This window comes from Somniosus microcephalus, chromosome 9, assembly GCF_052327205.1.
Source record: "Somniosus microcephalus isolate GS21.2 chromosome 9, FLI_Smic_1.0, whole genome shotgun sequence".
NCBI classification, from domain to species: Eukaryota; Metazoa; Chordata; class Chondrichthyes; order Squaliformes; family Somniosidae; genus Somniosus; species Somniosus microcephalus.
The window spans coordinates 170,572,114-170,594,175 of record NC_140995.1 but is presented as its reverse complement, the minus strand read 5'-3'; the positions used below and the strand labels follow the sequence as shown (position 1 = coordinate 170,594,175).

The window sequence follows — 22,062 nt, the reverse complement described above, 5'->3', positions numbered from 1 at the left end:
CCTCTAGGTTTCACTCTCCACAGATGCTGCCTCACCTGCTGAGTGTTTCCAGCACTGTTTTGTTTTTATTTCATGCTGAAATGCTACTCAGTTGGAGTAAGAGGTGAAGCTGCTGAATGGGCAGGGGGCAGGGAGAGAGCGAGACAAATGGCCCAAATGATTCTCACTGAGGGGAGGTGGAGGGGAAGTGGTAGAATTCCAGCTTTGTGGGAGCCTATTTTCTACTTGGAGTGGATGTGGGAGAGGAGGGAGGCGGTGTAGGGATGAGAAAGAGACAAAGAGTATGCTGCTATCAAAATATGCAGGTTTCCCTCACTCCTATTTCACCATCAGCAGTAAACGAAATGCAGCAAAGACAATGATGCTTTCTCCCCACTGTGGCAACAGTCACAAGTCCACAGTAAAATGCAATACTGCCATCCCACCAAGGCAAAAGGAAGGTACTCCAATGTAATCTGACAGAAATTTCGCCAAGTCTAAAGGGCACGGATAAAGGCCCCGGGTTAACCTCACCTACAACGAGGACAAGTGCGGTTTTCAGGAACCTCTCGAGGTTCGAGTCGTGATCCTGCTGGTTGTGACCGCAGATGGTGACGTTGTCGAGGTAGGGGAAGGTTGCCTGCAAGCGGTGGTCATCGACCATGCGGTCCATCTCCCTCTGGAAGACCGAGACCCCATTCGTCACCCCAAAGGGGACAATGAGGAATTGGTAGAGGCGTCCGTTCGCCTCGAAGGCGGTGTACGGGCGGTCCTCTGGTCTGATAGGGAGCTGGTGGTACGCTGACTTGAGGTCGATGGTGGAGAACACCCAGTATTGGGTGATTTGGTTCACCATTTCTGATATGCGGGGTAGCGGGTAGGCGTCTAGTTGGGTGTACCTGTTGATCGTTTGGCTATAGTCGATCACCATCCGTTTCTTCTCGCTACCCCTTACCACCACTTGGGCGCGCCACGGGCTATTGCTGCATTCAATAATGCGCTCTCTCAGGAGCCTGTCTACCTCGGTCGCGATAAACCGCCTGTCCTCCCAGCTGTACCTCCTGCTTTTGGTCGCTATTGGCCGGCAGTTAGGGGTAAGGTTCATGAATAGCGAAGGCGGCTTTACCTTCAGGGTAGCCAGGCCGCACACTGAGGGGCGGCTGGGACCCACCGTACTTGAGCGTGATGCTTTGGTGGTTGCACTGGAAATCCAGGCCCAAGATCACGCTCGCGCATAGATTCTTCATGATTAATACTTTAAAATTATCGTATACCGTCCCGTTAACGGACAATTGTACCGTGCAGTAACCCAGAATGGTCGATGTCTGGGTTTTATCAGCCATAGAGATGGTACCCCGAGTAGGGACCACCTTTAGGGAGAGTTGTTGTGCCAGTTCAGGGTGGATAAAACTCTCCGTGCTTCCACTGTCAATTAAACATTTAACCCGGCACCCGTTTACCTCGATGTCCACCATTGATTTGGATAGCGGGTGGGGCCTGGTCTGGTCCACTGTGACCGATGCCACTGTAGGGCCCTGATCGAGACAAGATGGCATCCACGCTGTCTGCTCACAAGATGGCGGACCCCACGAGGTCGGGCAAGATGGCGTCCAAGATGGCCGCTCCCACGGCGGTGGCGGGTTTTGGTTTTCCGGCGGGGTTCCCTCTGCACACCTTCCCGGCGTGCCCCTTCTTACCGCACTTAAAGCAGGTGGTGCCTTTCGCCGGGCACAGGTTTCTGGTGTGCTTTGGCTGCCCGCAGAAGTAGCAGTTGGGTCCCCGACGCGTCGCGGCTGTCGTAGGGCTTCTGGGGGGAGAGCGGGGCCCCGACGGTGTCGGGTTGCCGGGCAGGGAAGATGACTTCCAAGATGGCGGCGCCCTTGGTGCACACGTGGCGGCGTGGACGGCGCGGGCTGAAGAGTAGGCGTCCGAGTTTCTCTGGGCCACAACCAGGGATCGCGCGGTGTCCGCAGCCTGTTTCAGGTCCAATCCCGTTTTTTCCAGCAGTCTTTGCCGGATGTAAGTGGAGCTGAGGCCTGTGATAAAGGCATCGCGAACAAGCTCAATCGGTGTACACTGCGGCTTTTACATCTCGGCACTTGCAGTCTTTGCCAAGCATTTTCAGGGTGCCTAGGAACTCCTCCACCGATTCCCCAGGTCGCTGTGCGCGAGTGGCGAGCAGATGCCTAGCATACACCTCATTCGTAGGCTGCTGGTAATGCGCCTTTAAGATGTCGCAGGCGGCCAGGTACGTGTCGGCGTCTTGGATGAGGGGGTAAACCCGGTGGCTTACCCAATTCCGCAGAATTCCGAGTTTCATACTCACAGCGTCCGTAGCGTCTTTGACGGCTGCGGAATTGTCCAGGAAAAATTCCATACACATAAACCAGTGTCCGAAGCGTGCTGATGCGTCCGGAGCATGCTGATCCAAATCCAAACGTTCGGGTTTCAGGAGTTGATCCATTGTGTTGAAAAATAAGTTAATAAAATTGATGTGCCTCAATAATCCCGAGACTCGATGTTAGCGGAACAAAACAAGGCTTTTATTAACTTAGAAGATAACACGCAGTGGAGAGGGGTATCTTCCATCTGGAGCTCTGCAGTACTGGATATGAGGCCAGACCGAGCTGGCTTACATAGAGGCCAGGTATGGGCGGAGCCCTACACACAACACATTCCATACATTCCAATATACAATACAATGGTGAGGAGAAACCTGAAACCAACCACAGTCACAAGCAATACAATGGTGAGGGGAAACCTGAAACCAACCACAGTCACAGGCAGTGATGAATGGAATATTTCATCACAATGTTCTGCTTACCTTTCGTCCTACATAGATGGGGAGCCCAACCATCATAACTGGAACAGCAATGCCAGCAATCAACGTAATTCCAACTGGAGCACCAACCAACATGCCCACTTGCCAAAGAATCTTCTTCTTCCGGCTCCAGGGTTTTTTGCCCCAGAAAGTGCAGCCAGACGGACTGTAAACATAAGGAAATCAACTAAAGTCAATATGGGATCATCTCCCTTTGGAAACAAAGCCTTGTGACTTCCACAAACCATGTATGCAGGAAGCATTTGTGTTAACGAATCTCAAAAACATCTGAAGAGGCTTTTGAATGTACAAAAATAACTGACACAAGTACACTGCATTTTCACACTCAGCTACATGCCCATTGCGCTGTAGCAAACTAACCTGCTTAAAAAGGAAATAAAAATGGTACATAATGTGCAAAGGTACTGAAGGTGCATCCTTACACTTAGAAGTTAAAACAGGCTCAAAGCAGAAGACAGGAAGGATGCCAAGCAGAGAACTAAAAACGTTGGGGTGGAAATTCATTTTGGAGCATTTTTGAGTCTGAAATAGGTGGCGCTCTGGGAGTGCGGCAGACGCCGGAGGCCCGAGGCTCACCTGAAATTGGGCATCGGCATATTGCTAGTGAGCTGCTGACATCAAATGGGCGTCCACATCCATGGTTGGGAATTGTGGGGAGCCAGCCGCATGTAGACATGGTTATCCTGAACACAGCAGGCCTGGTGCCGGCTGCACTCAGGACAGCCCAATTGCAGGAAGGGGGTCTCAAACAGGCATTAGCATAGGCAAAGGGCCACATGCCCACTTCAGGCGAGGAGTGTCTCTGTGTGTGTGCACGTGTCTATGTGCGTTCAAGGAGTGCGAGATTATACTGTAGTTCAGGGCTTCACAATTACTACAAATACTTCAGAATCACTCTCAAGAACAATATACTGTAATTGTTTCCACCAATGTGTGGTTGCTTAGTTCTGCTGGTGAACTGGTAAAGCTTCTTAATTGTGCAATATCAGTGATTGAATGTGGGGCCTATTCTGGAGTTCACAGCATTTTCTTGTGCAAACTACTAGTGGAGTGGGATAGACAAATTATGTACAGACTATGGCTTGGCTGCAAAATATTTAGATGCTTGCTATGGTCTAGTCTAAAGGTTACAATTTAATTGTTGAACCATTGCCAAACCTTGGAATCCTCAAACCTTCTCATTTACCTCATATTTTAGGCATTTCCTTCTGCTGGTTGGGTTTTCACATGCACTTCTTCTAGAGCCGCCTGCTAAACAGACATCCTGGTATCTGCACAGCAAGGCACCATGGTGGCCACTGGATGGCAGAAAATATGATAATATTACTAAAATTGACCTCAGTTTGCTTTACGTCACCTGAATTAAGTGATCCCTATGCAGTGTCCATCAGGAAATTAATTGTCCCAAAGAAAACATTAGTGAATGACAGTTTAATAGGTGCTCAACACTAAATTCAAAAAGCTCGGAGCGTGGACAAGTTACTCTCAGTTTGAAATGAAGTTTATCTACTTTTTTTCCCCCACAACACAGCCAGAGTCGGAGCAGTGAATGACTGACCGCAATGTCAGGATTTCTGCGTTAGATGCGCATGCGCTAAATCCTGAAGTTGCGGTCAATTTCAGGGGGGTAATGACGGCAAACGCTGTTAGTTTGCTGTCAGTACCTACCACAAATTCCGGGCCAAATAAGTGTTTTTTATAGAATGAGGAAAAAAAAATTAAGAAAAATTTTAGATCAGCAACAGATCAGTTCAGATTTGTGCAATGTTGACACTGCTACAGTAACTTCCTCATCATATATGCTTGTTCATACACAGTCTGCATACTTTTCAACTATTGTTTAGCAACTATTAACCAATATTTTTATCCATATTCTTGCAGTCAGAATGAGATGCAATTTAATGCCAGACTCACCAGATACTTGCTTGATCAGGTGTTCAATAACTACAACTGATCATCAGTTTTAATAATAATAATCATAAATCAACTTTATTGTCATTGTTAGTGCACAAGTGCAGGACAACGAAATGTAGGCTTGCGGCTCCCGAGAGTGTACATTTAGATTAAGACATTTAAACATTCAACATTCATTTGACTTGTAATACATTAACATAAACATAACCATAATAAAGTGCATTGGCAGATGTGCAGGCTTTAGAGTTTATTTGTGGAGTTCAGTAGGATGACAGCCCTGGGAAAGAAGCTGTTCCTAAATCTGGTCGTTCGGGTGCGAATGCATCTGTAGCGTCTCCCAGATGGCAGGAGGGCGAACAGACTGTGGCTGGGGTGGGTAGGGTCTTTGATGATGGTCCGTGACCTCCGTAAACAGCGTTTCTGGTATACGTGCTTTAGTAGTGAAGAGATCTAGAAATGGGTTTCATATTGCTGGCCAAGGAGGAGGTGGTGGATGAGGAGGAGGATAGAGAGAAAATCAAATGCAAGACGACATATTCGTGGAAAGTATTTAACTGAACGAGATAACATTCTGATCTACGAGGACCTCCAACTTCATCATTTTTCGGCTCCGCAACCGATTCTGCACATCTCCTGGCTCCTCATTCCCATGGAAATAACCTCCATCTTCCAACTCTCTACCCTTCAAATAGCTTCTGGATTTCACTCACCCGCTACACTAGTCTCTGAACTTGGACAACAGTTCGTCGATGCTCCATGCCAACTCCACCCCATGTGACCTCTGACTTTAACTCTGGACTCCCTCCTGTTATATCCTATCTATTCCCTGTTACTACCAGGAAATATGTATCCCAACAATTGCTACATAACCGGGCCTATGTAACCTGAGCTTTTCTCTGTGTCCATTCACGTGTGCACTTTGGCTGCTGCACCGGTCCCACTTTTTTCTCCTTTTTCTTTTCTCTCTACTCCTCCTTGACCGCTCTCTCCTGCATCATACCTCCTTTAATTTCTCCTCTCTCGGGTACTCTGCCCTTCCAAATCCCAACCCCTCATTACTCTTCGACCTTCCTACTCTCCTGCCGCCGTCCCAGACTGGACTCCCTCTTAGATAAGCCTACAACTTCGCTCTGTGCCTCTCTTGCCAATCTCCTCCCCGTCTAATTCATTCCTCCCAATGCTAACCCTGTGGACTCTGGCAGTGGATCAGCCATCATCGACCCTCTCTGCATCTCCCTCCAGAATGTCTGTTCAGTTCCGAACAAAGCCCTTACCATCCATGAGTTTATTGTGGATGATTGCATCGACATCATGGCCTTGACGGAAGCCTGGTTGAGGGGTGATGACACCTTCACCCTAAATGAAGCCTCCCCGCCTGGCTATACCTTCTACCTCTTATCCCGCTCAGACTGCCATGGTGGCGGTGTGGCTCACGTCACCAAATCACACTTGGGTCTGTCCCCCTACTCCACTGGCACTTTCTCCTCCTTTGAGCATCTGACCTTGTCCCATCCCTCTCACCTCATTTAAAATTCTTGTTCTCTACTGCCCACCCAAGTACTATAAAAATGTTATTAGAGATACCTTCATTGCTTTCCTCCCTCAACACTGAACAACTTCTCATCCTCGGTGATTTCAACCTCCATCTCAATTCATCATGCTCTCTCTCCTGAGTTCACTACGCTCCTATCCTTCCTTAATCTCTCCCTCCATGTAAACTCCCCAACCCATATTCACGACCACTCCATTGATCTTGCCATCTCATGGCCTCACTACTCCCATCGTGTTAATCACAGATAAGGCCATCTCTGACCATTTCCTTGTATCGCTCTCCACCCACATCCCCCTTCTCCCTGCCCCCTCCACAACCCTACTTCCTTCTGGGTCCTCCCCTGAAAAAAACTCTCCCAACTCTGTTACAATGGCACTTATGAAATCCCAACTGTCCAGCCTTTAGCCGTCCATTTCTGCAGCTACTGATCTGCTCAACCACATCTTCACCACCACGTTTGATGCCTTAGTCCCCATTAAAACCATTCCTCTCTGACCCTGGCTGTACCCCCAGTACGGTCCTTGCCTTCGCTCCCTTAAGTCCAAGGGACGCAGACTTAAGAACATAAGAAATAGGAGCAGGAGCCGGCCATGCGGCTCCTTGGGCCTGCTTCGCCATTCAATAAGAACATGGTTGATCGACCTCAACTCCACTTTCCCACCCGATCTCCATATCCCTCGATTCCCCTAGATTCCAAAAATGTATCTATCTCAGCCTTGAATATACTCAAAGACTCAGCATCCATAGTCCTCTGGAGCAGAGAATTCCAAAGATTCACAACCCTCTGAGTGAAGAAATTGTTCCTCATCTTAGTCTTAAATGGCCTACCTCTTATCCTGAGACTATGGCCCCTACTTCTAGACACTCCAGCCAGGGGAAACAACCTCTCAGCATCTACCCTGTCGATCCCTTCAGAATCTTGTATGTTTCAATGAGATCACCTCTCATTCTTCTAAACTTGAGAGTATAGGCTCATTCTACACAACCTCTCATCATAGGACAGCCCTCTCATCCCAGGAATCAATCTAGTGAACCTTCGTTGCAGAGTACTCCAGGTATGGTCTCACCAAGGCCCTGTACAATTGTAGCAAGACTTCCTTACTCTTATACTCCATCCTCCTTGCAATAAAGGCCAACATGCCATTTGCCTTCCTTACTGCTTGCTGTACCTGCATGCTAGCTTTCTGTGTTTCTTGCACAAGGACACCCACATCTCTCTGGAACACCAACATTGAAAAGTTTCTCACCATTTAAAGATATACTGTTTTTCTATTCTTACCACCAAAGTGAATAACCTCACATTTCCCTACATTATACTCCATCTGACACCTTACTGCCCACTCACTTAGTCTATCTATATCCCTTTGCAGACTCTGCGTTCTCCTCACAGCTTAATGTTCCACCTAGCTTTGTATCATCAGCAAACTTGGATACATTACACTCGGTCCCTTCATCTAGGTCATTGATATAGATTCTAAATAGCTGAGGCCCCAACACCGATCCTTGCAGCACCCCACTAGTTACAGCCTGCCAACCTGAAAGAGATTCGTTTATCCCTACTCTCTGTTTTCTGTCTGTTAACCAATCCTCTATCCATGCTTCTAAATTACCCCCAACCCCATGAGCCCTTATCTGGAGTAATAATCTTATGTGGCACCTTATCGAAATGCCTTTTGGAAATCAAAATATACTACATCTACTGGTTCCCCTTCAGCTACCCTGCTAGTTACATCCTCAAAACACGAATAAATTTGTCAAACACTATTTCCCTTTCATAAAACCATGTTAACTCTGCCTAATCATGTAATGATTTAAGTGCCCTGATACCACTTCAACAATGGATTCCATCATTTTACCAATGACTGAGGTCAGGCTAACTGACCTGTAGTTCCCGTTTTTCTCTTCTTCCTTTCTTGAATAGCAGTGTTACATTTGCTACCTTCCAATCTGCTGGGACCGTTCTAGAATCTAGGGAATTTTGGAAGATCACAACCAATGCATCCACTATCTCTGCAGCACCTCTTTTAGAACCCCAAGATGCAGGCCATCAGGAGACTTGAACAGATATAGTGGACAACTGGTTTAGCCATTCACCGCCAGATCTGGTTGGACCACAAAGTATCATTGGGCCCGGTTCTTGTCTGCCAAAACTGCTCACTATTCCAGGATCATTCTGGAATGCAAAGATAACCCCCGGCTTCTTTTCTCTACTGCAAATTATCTTCGAAAACCCCTCTCCCCTGTCCACTCCACCCTCACTTGCAATAACTAGTGAGGAGCTCATGGGCTTCTTTGTCTCGAAGATTGAGACCATCCAATCAGCTGCCTCTGCCACTTCCCTTCCTTCCCCTAGCCCAATGGGCCAAACTTACTCTAAGGTTCCACCCTGCCCTAGCCCTGAACTCGCATTTTACTCCAGTTTCTCTCCAATCTCCCCTCACGACCTCTCCGTGCTCATTTTGTCCATGAGACCCACTTGCTGCTCCCTCGACCCTATTCCCACTAAACTGCTGACTACCCAATTTCCTTTTCTGGCTCCCATGTTAGCCAATATTGTTAACGGTTCTCTCTCCTCAGGTACTCTCTCTCTCCTTCAAATCTGCCGTCATCACCCCTCTCCTCAAAAACCAACCCTTGACCCCTCCGTCCTTGCAACTACCACCCCATCTCCAACCTCCCTTGCCGCTCCAAAGTCCTTGAACATGTCGCCTCCCAAATCCGTGCCCATCTTTCCAGGAACTCCATGTTTGAATCCCTCTAATCAGGTTTTCGCTCGAGCCACAGTACAAAATGGCTCTAAACAAAGTCACAAATGACATCCCATGTGACTGTGACAAAGGTACATTTCCCGCCTCATCCTTCTCGGTTTGTCTGCAGCCTGACAGTTGACCACTCCATCCTCCTCCAACGCCTCTCCGTCGTCGTCCAGCTGGGTGGGACTGCACTTGCCTGGTTCCATTATCTATCTAATCGTAGCCAGAGAATCACCTGCAATGGCTTCTCTTCCCGCTCTCACATTGTTACCTCTGGTGTCCTCCAAGGATCTATCCTTGGCCCCCTCCTATTTCTCATCGACATGCTGCCCTCGGCAACATCATCCGAAAACACAGCTTCAGTTTCCACATGTACGCCGACGACACCCAGCTCTACCTCACTACCACTTCTCTCGATCCCACCACGGTCTCTAAAATTGTCAGACTGCTTGTCCAACATCCAGTACTGGATGAGCAGAAATTTCCAATGAAATATTGGGAAGACCAAAGTCATTGTCTTCAGTCCCCGCCACAAATGCCGTTGCCTAGCCACTGACTCCATCCCTCTCCCTAGCTTCTGTCTGAGGCTGAACCAAACTGTTCGCAACCTTGGTGTCATATTTGACCCTGAAAAGGAGCTTCCGACCACATACCTGTGCCATAACTAAGACCGCTTATTTCCACCTCCGTAACATCGCCCGTCTCCACCCCTGCCTCAGCATATCTGCTGCTGAAACCCTCATCCAGGCCTTTGTTACATTTGACTTGACTCTTCCAATGCATTCCTGGCTGGCCTCCCATGTTCTACCCTACGTAAACTTGAAGTTATCCAAAACTTGGCTGCCCTTGTCCCAACTTGCACGAAGTCCCGCTCACCCATCACCCCGGTGCTCACTGACCTACATTGGCTCCCGATTAAGCAACGCCACGATTTTAAAATCCTCATCCTTGTTTTCAAATCCCTCCATGGCCTTGCCCCTCTCTATCTTTGTAATCTCCTCCACCACCCCCCCCCCACCCACGCCACAAGATATCTGTGCTCCTCTAATTCGGGTCTCTTGAACATCCCTGATTAAATCACTCAACCATTGGGGGCCATGCCTTCAGCTGCCTAGGCCCTAAACTCTGGAATTCCCTCCCTAAATCTCTCCGCCTCTCTACCCTCCTTTAAGACGCTCCTTAAAACCTACCTCTTTGACCAAGCTTTCAGTCATTTGGCCTAATTTCTCCTTATGTGGCTTGGCATCAAATTTTGTTTTATGACACTCCTGTGAAGTGCCTTGTGACGTTTTACTACGTTAAAGGTCAGAGTTATAATGGCACAGGAGGCCGCCAGTCGGTCCATCAAGTCCGTGCCGGCTCTCTAGAGCAATCCAGTCAGTTCCATTCCCCCGCTCTATCCCCGTAGTCCTGCAAGTTTATTTCCCTCAAGTGCCTATCCAGTCTCCCTTTGAAAACATTGAGTGTGTTCGCTTCCACGATTTCCATCGGCAGCGAGTTCAAGATCCTCACCACTCGCTGCGATAAAAGGTTTTCCTCACATCCCCCCTATATCTGTTGCCCAAAACCTTAAATCTGTGTCCCCGAGTCCTTGTACCATCAACTAGTGGGAACAGCCTTTCCCTGACTAGCCTATCCACACCAGTCATAATCTTGTACACCTCTATCAAATCACCCCTCAAACTCCTTTGCTCTAATGAAAACAAATCCAGCTTCTCCAACCTGTCCTTGTAGCCAAGATCCCCCAGCCCCGGAACCATTCTGGTAAATCTCCTCTGCACCCTTTCAAGGGCCTTCACATCCTTCCTAAAGTATGGTGACCAGAACTGGACGTAATACTCCAGTTGTGGCCTAACCAGCGCTTTATAAAAGGTTCAGCATAATATCTCTATTTATGAAGCCCAAGATCCCATGTGCTTTGCTAACCACTCTCTCAATATGTCCCTCCACCTTCAGTGCCCTTAAATGAGTGTAGTCTTACTTCACTGACCATTAAAGTGGTTTTAAATTTTTTTTAAACCACTTAGAAATTCAAAATTAATTCCCAAGTCCCTCTGTTCCTGCATACTCTTTAAAACTGCCATTAAGTGTATATTGCCTCTCCCTGTTCCTTCCGCCAAAATGCATCACCTCACACTTCTCTCTATTAAATTCCATCTGCCACGTGTCTGCTCATTCTGCTAGCCTTTCTATGTCCTGTTGCAGTCGATTGGTATCATCCTCACTGTTTGCCACACCCCCAAGTTTGGTGTCATCGGCAAATTCAGAAATTCTACGCTGCATTCAAATATCCAGGTCATTTATATACATCAAAAAAAGCAGTGGCCCCAGCACTGACCCTTGGGGAACACCACTGTCCACCATCCTCCAGTCTGAAAAACAGCCATTTACCACAACTCGCTGTTTTCTGTCCTTAAGCCAATTCCTTATCCAAGCTGCCACTGACCCATCTATTCCACGAGCCTCAATTTTGTTAAGCAGTCTTCTATGTGGTACTTGCTATATAAATACAAGTTGTTGTTGTTTTCCCTGCCCCACTACCCAGGAGTGATGTAGGGGCAGGAAGACACAACTGAAACAGACTACAACTTTTCTCCTATTTTTCAGTCCAAGGAGCAGGGCTGTACGTAGCTATGGATAACCATCCTTTTACTTCCATGACCTGCATTAGCACAGAATGTTGACAGATCTCTATTGTAGGTTAGAGGTGAAAACAAGTTTAGTAGCAGTTATAAATATTGTTGTGACTCGAAGCTGCCATACCTGAGGTAGTGCAGGTCTGTAATCTCCTTCATGCACAGCCAGCAGAACTGGCAACCACACACAGCACACGTCATCCTGTTGCAGCTTCCATCATTCATCTTCAGGATAAAAGCACCACAACGTGGACAAGGCTTGATCTCTTCAGCTACAAAAGGGAGGGATTGGGAGGAGGAAACAGAGTCTTACTCTACAAATAACAAATGTCAAATCACAATGAAAAGAAAATGTCAATGACAAAAACACACTGATTTACCACCTCCCCCCCACAAGCATCTTCATTCTTTTATATCTGAGTTGACCCAACTTGCCAAAGGGAAGGGAAAACTTAACACAATAGGACAAATCACTAAGGACATAATTCCAAAGTAGAATGGTCATCACATTTACCGAACTTGCAAAATATTATGGGTTAAAAACTGGTACAAATATTGAGCTCAGCTACTTGATGCATCATGTGATGTGAGAGACAAGGAACATGTATGCATAATATACTGGGAATTCCCTGGTCTCAGCTGAGCCCAATGGATCTTGCAGGGCAGTACCCAAAGGCTGAGGGGGAGTTCAAACAAGGATCCACCTCCTGACTGGCATCAACCAATTCACACGTAGGCATCAAATGAGAAGAGCACCATGCTCAGCTGCAACACTCCCTGGGGTTGAATAGCTTACTAAAACCTACTCTCTGGGTTCATGGGCACATAGGCAAGGTTCTGGAGAGCATCTGCCTCTGGAACCCTACCCCAGAAGTTGGAAGAAGAAGGGTTTTGACAAACATGAGTTTTTGTGCCTTATTTTATATGATTTTAAAATAGCCAAGGTCAAAATGGAGGCTGCTCTCTCTTTCCCTCCCCACCATCCCCCAACCAAGTTTCAAAATGGAAGGAAGGAGACAGTTTACAAAAAACAAATGCCTTTTGTTCAGAAATCAATTAAGACAGATACTTTTGATGGTTAGCACAAAAGATTTAAAAGGCATCCACGTGTACAGCTTGTCAATAGAGATGCAATTTCTGTGATGCTTCAATGATTGCAAATTTACTGCTCAAGAGTGCTAAAAAAAAATTGAAAATTATTGTAATGAGAGATTTAGGATTAGCATCATTGTCCGAGTGAGACATCATTGTTTATTTGCCACTGAATGAAATCAAAGGAGACGGGTGATATCAAGAATTGTGTTTGAACTTTAAAAGGAAAAGTTACTCTTATAATCCAGGGATCCTCTTGATTACTTCAGTCTTCTACTCACCAAGTCTCTATACATACATGAGGTAACAGGAATTAAGAAATAATTATAGGTATTTACCAGTAGAGGCAGTGTTTTAAATAACTTACTGGGAGGACCTGCAAGAATTACAGGTGTGATCTGATCTTTGCTTTAAATAGTCACCCCCGCTTGTATAAAATGGTGGTTTGCTTATGGTACTGTTAGTATATTGCTGTCCTTCTGCTTCTTATGAATTCTATCTGAAATAACTCTAGACAATTAGTTGTAGCCTGTACTTAGTGGGCTAGGCAGGTGTTATTTTTCATCTTACAAGGTGACAGGAGAACCTGGTGAGTATCCCACATATGTTCCAGTAAATCACTTAGCACGATGCAGGGTTTAAACATTAGACATGGCCTACGCTAACTCATACTTGGCAGAGACGAAACATGCCAGTTTCTGGTCACAAGAAATTAGTTGTGCTCAAGGGAACTGTAGTCTAGCCTGAGCTGTAACAGGAGTAAGGGAGTCCATTAGGAGGTGGGAATATCATGAGAACCTTTTGATGAATGTCACTTGCTCAATTCGTCCCTTTCCTGAGCTATTCAATTCTCGGTCCCCATTTGGCAGCACAGGTACATTGTCTCCCAGGTCTGTCGATGTTTTAAGCCCGCTAACAAGTTGGAAAATTCCAAACGTTTGTGGAGGGAAACAAATGAGAAAGAATTATAAAGTATATGTGCATGCTTGAATAAAATACAGAAGTCTGTATTTTAAGCAGTACAAGGAAAATGCATTAACTATCAGTTACTACGATTACTGTGCAAGATATAAAATTGTGATGCCCAGGCTGAAAGAGAACCCATAGATTTTCACACTTCACCTCAGTATCATACCATTAATGCAAAAACAAAAGATATGCAATGGACGGGACCGCCATCAGCAAATGGATCATGCGTATTGTTACAGCGGCAGCCTCTGTTGAATAAACCTAGATTGCTGTGCAACTGTCTAGAATTTTTAAAGAGTACATCAAGCATGTCCAAAATTGCCACTGTACAGACAGAATATGATCAATGTATTTTTCTCTTGATAATGAGCTGCTAAAATGTTAGAATACATTGTTAAAATTGACATTCTGCAATTTCACTTTCCTGTCCCTTTTCTTTAAAAAGTAAAATTTGAAAGTTAAAGTAAAATATTTATTTAAATAGCCAAAGAATACACATCCTACCTACACTACAGTTGACTCAATGGGCAAAAAATTGAAGGTAGGTTGAACAACTGAAAGTGGAGAGTTCCAGCGGGCCATTATTCAGCCTAACCGTAATATTAAACTTTGCCTTGTTCGGTCATACAAAACACAAAAGTCACGATGTAAAATAAAAATATTCTGTATACATTTTGATAATTTGTGATATGTACAAAACAATGTTAACTGCAACAAAGCATATGTTACTTGCAAGCGATGTCAGAAATCAAAAATGCAGCTCTTTTTCCTTCCAAAGAATAAAAGGTTCATCATGCACTTTTTATGTTGAATGTGCCCATTTAATTACTTCATTCCCAGGCTTCATCTGTAAGTCACAGGCAAGAGCTCAATCGCCAAGCCCAGGTGTGAAGGTTCCAAAGTTTGATCTTGAATCCGAGCTGAGTTAGCTGATCTTAAATTAGGACAATGGTACAGGCCCCACAATTGGATGCAGTACTCCTGGTTAATGGAAGGGAAATTGCCAGACATAGACTCTGGCTGAGGACGGGTTTGAACTCTGCGCTGATATCCGCCACATTCAGATAAGCCTGCCCATCAAGGCTCACACATCTTGAGCAAGATACTAGAGGGTGACTGCCACCAGTGAAGCTATACTCCAATTAGAGTCAGGTGAGGAGAGAATTTGAAAAAAAAATTATATAAAAAGCAAACAATTTCCAGATTTTAATGTTACAGGAAACTCTCGATTTACCGACATCTAAATAACCGGAAATCTCTGTTAACCGGCAAAATTCAGGAGTAGGTTCAGGTAAGTTTTACTTCATATTAGTGGCTGTTCCTGGATCTGTGGCTGTGTAACTGGGGTTCCTTCACTTGTTGCTAAGCAACAGGGACGTCTGGATCTTGTGGCTGGGGTTCCTGCACCTGTTGCTAAGCAACAGGGAAGCCTGGATCTGTTGCTGTGTACGGGGCTCTCTTACCTTTTACTATACCTCTCTGTAATCCGGACTTTTTGATAAACCGGTCCCGTCGGTGCCAGATAAAAAAAAGTTTCCTGCATAAAATATTTTGTAAACCAATATTTCTCATTGGTACGGTTCCCTTTCTCAATGTCTATGGTTGAATGCAGTTCAGTATCAACACCTACTGCAGATGGATTTTGGGTATTAATTTGCATGACACAGAATTATATGCATCAAGATTCAACAATACCAAATACATTTTTCTTCAATTTCCAACAATTACCTCCAGGGTAATTTCTACAATGACAGGTGGACTGGCCAGGTAGACAAACAGCAGTTGTGTTGGCTTTGGAACCGGAGATGCATAAAATCAAGCCCATATTACTCACGATTGGGATCTACTTTGCCTAGTGAGTTACTCAAACAGCCATGCCTACTTTCCTGGACAGGAAATAACATACGCAACAAGCAAGCAGACCTCTGGTCAGTAGACAATGTCCCTCCATATTCCCCAGCTTTAGTGGGGGTGGGATGTGGGGGGGGGGGGGGGGGGCGGAGAAAGAGGAAGAGGAGGAATATAATTGGGGAGGGGGGGGGGGGGCAAATATGAGCTAATTAAATGGAGGACATGCCTGCAGCAAGTTCCAATTTATGTCTGAAGACAATCTTACTTGTACCTATAGTGAATTACTACAAAAGTGCATGAAACATAGAAAGAGATGGAGAGGGTGCAGAGGAGAGTTACTAAAATGGTTATCCGGGATGCAGGACTTCAGTTATGTGGAGGGACTAGAGAAGCTGAAATTTTTCTCCTTAGAGCAGAGATGGTTATGGGGAGATTTAATAGACATGTTCAAAATTATGAAGTATTTTGATAGACTAATTACAGAGAAACGGTTTCCACTGGTGGGAGGGTTGGTAACCAGAGGACTCAGATTTATGGCAATTGGCAAAAAAGAGGGGAATGAGGAGAATTAAAAAACATGAGTTTATTTATTTATTTATTTTTTAAACACAGTGGGTCGTAATTTGCTGCCCCTACGGGTGCGTACACGCCAAGAAAGGCCACGCAAGTTCCGGGTTTAGGCATGCGCTAAAACCTGGAACTTGCAATTTTCTTGACAGATCATCTGCATCCCCGGGCAAAGAGTTGTGCTATTTGTGCAACTTCTGCCCAGCGAATGCCCGTGAAATTCTTACGCCTGGTCAAAGCAAGCGTAAGGCCTGCTTTTACCAGCGCAAGAGTTTTATGAAACAGAAAAATAAAATGTTTTCAATAATGTATACATTTAAAAACTTAAGTGAGGCAAGTTTATTTTTAGCTCCTTTAAAGCATATAAAAAAAATTTATTGCATTTTTGTCTTAAATATTTAATTAATTTTAAATAAGTGATTTAAAAAAAAATTATTTGGTGTCTAGTTGTATTTTTGGGGGTACACACATTCATGCTTTTGGGGTTTCTGTACATACGGAATGCCCATAAGCAGGAATGGGGATTCCCTTCTTTCATTCATTGGGCTGGCCCACGTGATCCCAGGGGCGCTCATGATCCACCTGCGCCCTCCGGGATACGTGGGCCTCTGTCCGTGGGTACTCGGAGAGGCCCAGGACCACGAGTCTCCGCACCTCCCAGACCACCAGGTCGGCGCAGATTTTATTTGCGGATCGGAGGCATTTCCCCGTGGGAAGCTTCCGACCACAAATTCAGGGCCAATGAGTTGTTGTGATCTGGAATGCACTGCCTGAAAGTGTGGTGGAAGCAGATTCAGTCGTAACTTTCAAAAGGGATTTGGGTAAATACTTGAAAAGGAAACATTTGCAGGGCTCTGGGAAAGAGCAGGGGAGTGGGATCAATTGGATAGCTCTTTCAAAGAGCTGGCACTGGCACGATGGGTCAAATGGTCCCCATGATGTATTCCTATTGATTCTCAATCAATAGGAATACATCATGCACAAAATCTAATAATTCACCATATTTCAATCAAGTTAACTGTTTCTACATGTTAAATAATTAAGAACAGTCCCCAATTTTGGAGTTCTTTGCATCATCTTTATTTCAATTTTCTAAGTTACATATAATTGATTTATGTTCCAAAAAATGTTAGTTTAATTGCCTTATATTTACTTCTGTACTTTTCCATTGATTCAGTTTCCAAAGTAAAGCCCCTATTTAGTAGCTTTCCATTTTCTGTTCATACACCATCCCTTAAGCCTTCCCTTCCACAGGCTTGTTTTCTTTATAGTAACGCAGTCTGAACAAAACAAAAGATCTGTTATCTCGGTGATACTGCATCCCTAAAGACAACATTCATAAGAATTTTTCTTGTTGGGTTGAACTCAGATCAGGAGATTTCCCGTAAATGATCTGCTGCCCCACACGTGGTACCAACAATACTGTATTGGAAAATAATAGAAAAAGAACGTTGCAAGAAGCCCATCCTGCCGGCATAGGAATTCCTCAGTTTATGGTTTTTTTCTGAAATCTAATATCTTGATACCATTTTAAAATTATTACAAATTTCAGCAAATAAAAATACACTTCATCAACTTGCTTAACAGGAATAGCCAGTCTCCTCAGAGAAAAATAAAAACACTATGTAACTAGGCAGTGCAGCATAAACCGTTAATCAAACTGCCTATTGAAAAAAACAGCCTAAAGCACCTGATGAGATAAAGATCAGGTTACCACAAGACAAGAGAACATTTGAGTGTAGCTGTTTACCAAATATTGCCATTTTTGAAGTTTAATGCATGGTTGCCATATCAATTAATTATAGATGAAAAATAATAACAGGCAGTGGAGAAGCTACGAACAAATATCAAAAAGACAACAGATAAAATGAGGAAGAATATCAGTAACCAAGAAAGGTTTTTCTGTTTCATACATTAGCACTCTGGATGAGGGGACCCTACAGTTTGTTCCACTCACATGCTTGCCTGCTGCAAGATGGGAATCAAAAATCATGCTGCTGCATAATTGAGAATGTAGACCTGATGAAACACTCGAGTGGATATCTCAAGTGGCTGTGAAACGTCTGATTTTGGGCTAGCTCAAGAGGTTTGGGCCACGCCCCAGAACTCCAGTAGACAAACATTGAAAGAGTTGGTTCATCATTCCGGGCAAGTGGGAGAACAGGAGTTGGAAACTATATTCCCCTATGAAATTCAGAAATGTGTGTGTGAACTGGTACAATCTGATACTTTCCTGTATTCCAGTTATTTCCATTTTTTCAGCTTTTGTTCCAGTGCACAACATAACATATATTTACCAGCATGGCAGAGACAAACATAACAGCCAAATCACAATGGAATATCTGCATAAGGATAAATTGCAATTAATATTTGGCGGCCTCCCATCAAAAAGAGGTGCACGTGCAGTGCTGGCAGGCTCATCCAAGCGAGGATTCGTTCTGGGTCTGGCAACAAGGAGCAGTGTGTCAGTGAGAGCATGAGTCCAACCAGCAGCAGTTAGAATTATTTAGCACCTCAGTAAGGTTATAAAGATATAAATCAGGGCTGCATAAGACTTCTACACAGTGGGTGGCATGAGATGGGGACCTCTGTGACCATTGGAATCACAGGTGCCTTAATCCAGCCCCGATCTGATCATGGTGCTGCGCCTACTAAATCTGCTTCCATTACTGAATATTTTCAGTCCAAATTATCAATTAGATAATCTGTAAACTACAATACATCTGGGTGCAAGGTTATTACTTTTAGATTTAAGAGTCATCAGGAAAAAGTGGAGATGTAGGGATATGGTGAGAAGGGGACATCGAGATCAACAAGAAAAGGGCCGAGTCAAATCTTTTTCCAGTTCCTAACTCAAACGAAGAGCAGAAACAAATCAAACTTTCCGGTTTAGAGTAACAACTGATTTCATAAATAGAATTTAGCCATTTGTGTTTGGCATTCTTAATAATTCTATCCAATTATTCTAATACTCATGCAAAGCAAGGCAGAAACAAAACACTGAATATTGCGGAAAAAAATGTTACGAGCACAAAATCTTTGCTTTCCTTGTTGCATGTGACATTTGTAAAATTTGTCTGACTCAACTGTTCCGAATTGTGAAACAGAAGTTGAAGGATACAATGAACAGGGAGGGATGTCTCTATACAGCACATCAGTCTCAGAAAATAAACATAAAAGACTGACGAGCCTGACTGCAATACAGTATGATGACCTCTCCAATCACACGCATTTACAGGCTGCCTGCCCAGTGAAAATATTAACTGCTCTGGTCCCAGATTCTCTGACTGGCTTTTGGAAAGAAGTCACACAATCTAGGAGTAGGAGCGGTGGCAACCTATGTGCCTCTAAATGAATACCTACACAAGTGTATGAAAGTCTTACTTATCGTTGACTTCGACAATTCAGTCAAGACAAAAATTTGACACCGAGCCACATAAGGAGAAATTAGGGCAGATGACCAAAAGCTTGGTTGAAGAGGTAGGTTTTAAGGAGCGTCTTAAAAAAGAGAGAGGTAGAGGAGCAGAGATTTTGAGGGAGAGAATTCCAGAGCTTAGGTAACAGAAGGCACAGCCACCAATGGTTGAGCGATTATGAACAGTGACGTTGAAGAGGGCAGAATACGAGAAGCGCAGCTATCTCGGGGCTGGGGGGGGGGGGGGGGGCGGGGTTGTGGGGCTGGAGGAGATTACAGAGATAGGGAGGGGCGAGGTCACGGAGGGATTTGAAAACAAGGCTGAGAATTTTGAAATTGAGGTGTTGCTTAATGGGGAGCCAGTGCAGGTCAGCAAGCACAGGGGTGATGGGTGAACGGGACTTGGTGCGAGTTAGGACACAGGCAGCCGAGTATTGGATCACCTCAAGTTTATGTAGGTAGAACGTGGGAGGCCAGCCAGGAGTGTGTTGGAATAATCAATATTTAATAATATTTAACCTTGCTGAAGAACCACAGTAAAAAGACAGAAACAAAGAAAGACTTGCATTTCTATAGCATCGTTCACAACCTCAGGATGTCTCGATGCGCTTTACAGCCAATGAAGTACTTTTGAAGTGCAGTCACTGTTACAATGTAGGAACAATGAATACAATGTAGGAACAATGAATACAATGTAATAGAGAGTCCAATCACTTGTATTCTAGGGGGGAAAAATTGGGTCATGCCCCCTTTGGGGCGTTAACTTCACCTGAAAAGTTAGTGCCCCCGTGCCTGAAATTGAATGGTAGCGCCCCAAGCAGGAGGAAGCGCTGCCCCACCCTCTTGGGGCACTCCATTGAATATCGCAGCGCTACGTGCAGCAGTGCCACGTGAGTCAGCACGTAGCGCCGCGGTACTACAGGCCTCCCTCCCCTGATTAAAGGGGAGGAGCTTAGCGCAGCGCGCACTGGGGAGCAGGGTGCCGGCAAGAGAGCCCGGCACTTGAGAGGAGTGCCGGGCTGGTCGATCGTGGCATGCACCCCGCAGGAGGAGGAGAGAAGGGGCAGGTGCTGACAGGCGGCCCCCAAAAAATGGCCGCCCGGCACCTGCCCTTCAATTTGCGCCGCCGCGGCCGCAAACACAACACCCTGTCCCTGTCAGACATAGCGTCCGGTGGTAGATCAGGGGGCGCGAGCGAAGTTTACGGCTGGGGTGCTGCTGGCTATCGCCGCCGCTAACCACCCGCTGAATTTTGCGGGAGGCGTCAGCGGCGCCGTGTCCGGACGCTAGGTGCTTTGCGCCCCGAGAGAACACTAACGGGAGGCGCAAAGCAACTGAATTTCTCCCCCCTATATGTGCACTGATGAATTTGTTAAGGACTCTTTGGGAGCAATGTATTTTAACACACTTTATGTCTTACCATTAAGGAAAATAACTTGCATGAAACTTTTGCCTTCCAAGAAAAGCAATATTTACCATTGTCGGATTCTTCACTGTGAATAAGAGAGGTAGAGTGTTTTTCTATTCCAGCCGTGAACACATCTCTCTGCTTACGAGCCTCACTGCAGGTTTGGTCTGGGTGCCAAAGTTGTTTGCAATGGTAACAGAATTCAGTCGCACAGCCTGAGCGTTCACATGTCAGCTTTGGGCAGGTCGCACAGCCACTGGCAATTACTCCATAACTGTCGAGAGTCAAAGTGCACAAAACATCAGTTGAAAATTGTAAGCGACTACAATCTTGTAGCAGTGATAAAATGACAATATGTAACGTATATCATGTTAAGATCCCAAAATCACAAGCATTACACAAATGGGTAAACTGCAGCAGTTTATTGACCAAGATGTAGTTATGTAGCAAAGAGCCAGTCCAAATTATAATCTGTTTTACACCGAAAAATGAGATCTAAGCACTTTTGTTTTCTTTTAGTGGATCTAATTACATTATGAAAGCCAGCATTACCAGAACACCAGAGGCTGAAAGATGCCCGAGTGGGAAGCTTCTATAAAATACTGTCAGATATTAATTGTCAATTTGAGACTTTTTTTTAAAAAAACGCAATTAACTTTACAGCAAAGGTCATAGTCAGATCCACTGAGGTTATTGCATCTGTCGCAATACACTGAACTGTCCTGGACAAAATGCAGGAACACACAGCTGCAGTATTCTCAACCAACCCACATTAGAAAATGGCTCTCTGGACCTTTGCTTTCAATAAGGAGGTGAATTTCACTGGTAGTTATCAACAAAATTGCAATGTTATATATTCTACCGTTAAAGTCCTGGCCAAAAAAAGCTTCTATGAAAAGTCATTTTATCAGAGTAGTAGAACGGAAAAATTGAAGAGTCAGTTCCAGTAATACCTTCCCACCTCCCCAATCATGATTCAAAGGCTTTTCCTAGAATAAGGGAAAATTGGAGCATGTTAACCTGTATCTCTTTCACCTATCCCCTGCCAGCCAAAGCAGCTGAGGATCAGATCTGGAATGGACGG

At 45.0% G+C, this 22,062-nt stretch overlaps 1 protein-coding gene across 6 annotated transcripts in view; it reads right to left on the bottom strand.

Moving 5' to 3' along the window:
• The window catches only part of LOC147112830 (E3 ubiquitin-protein ligase RNF19A), a 120,903-nt gene that overhangs the window by 10,309 nt on the left and 88,532 nt on the right, over positions 1 to 22,062 (bottom strand). For all 6 annotated transcript variants that reach the window (XM_085997505.1, XM_085997506.1, XM_085997507.1 and 3 more), the window contains 3 exons: positions 21,047 to 21,252; positions 11,804 to 11,948; positions 2,804 to 2,966 (listed from right to left, as the gene is read on the bottom strand). In XM_085997505.1, coding sequence (XP_085853631.1) covers positions 2,804 to 2,966; positions 11,804 to 11,948; positions 21,047 to 21,252 — 514 coding nt within the window. The remainder of the gene's footprint in view (positions 1 to 2,803; positions 2,967 to 11,803; positions 11,949 to 21,046; positions 21,253 to 22,062) is intronic.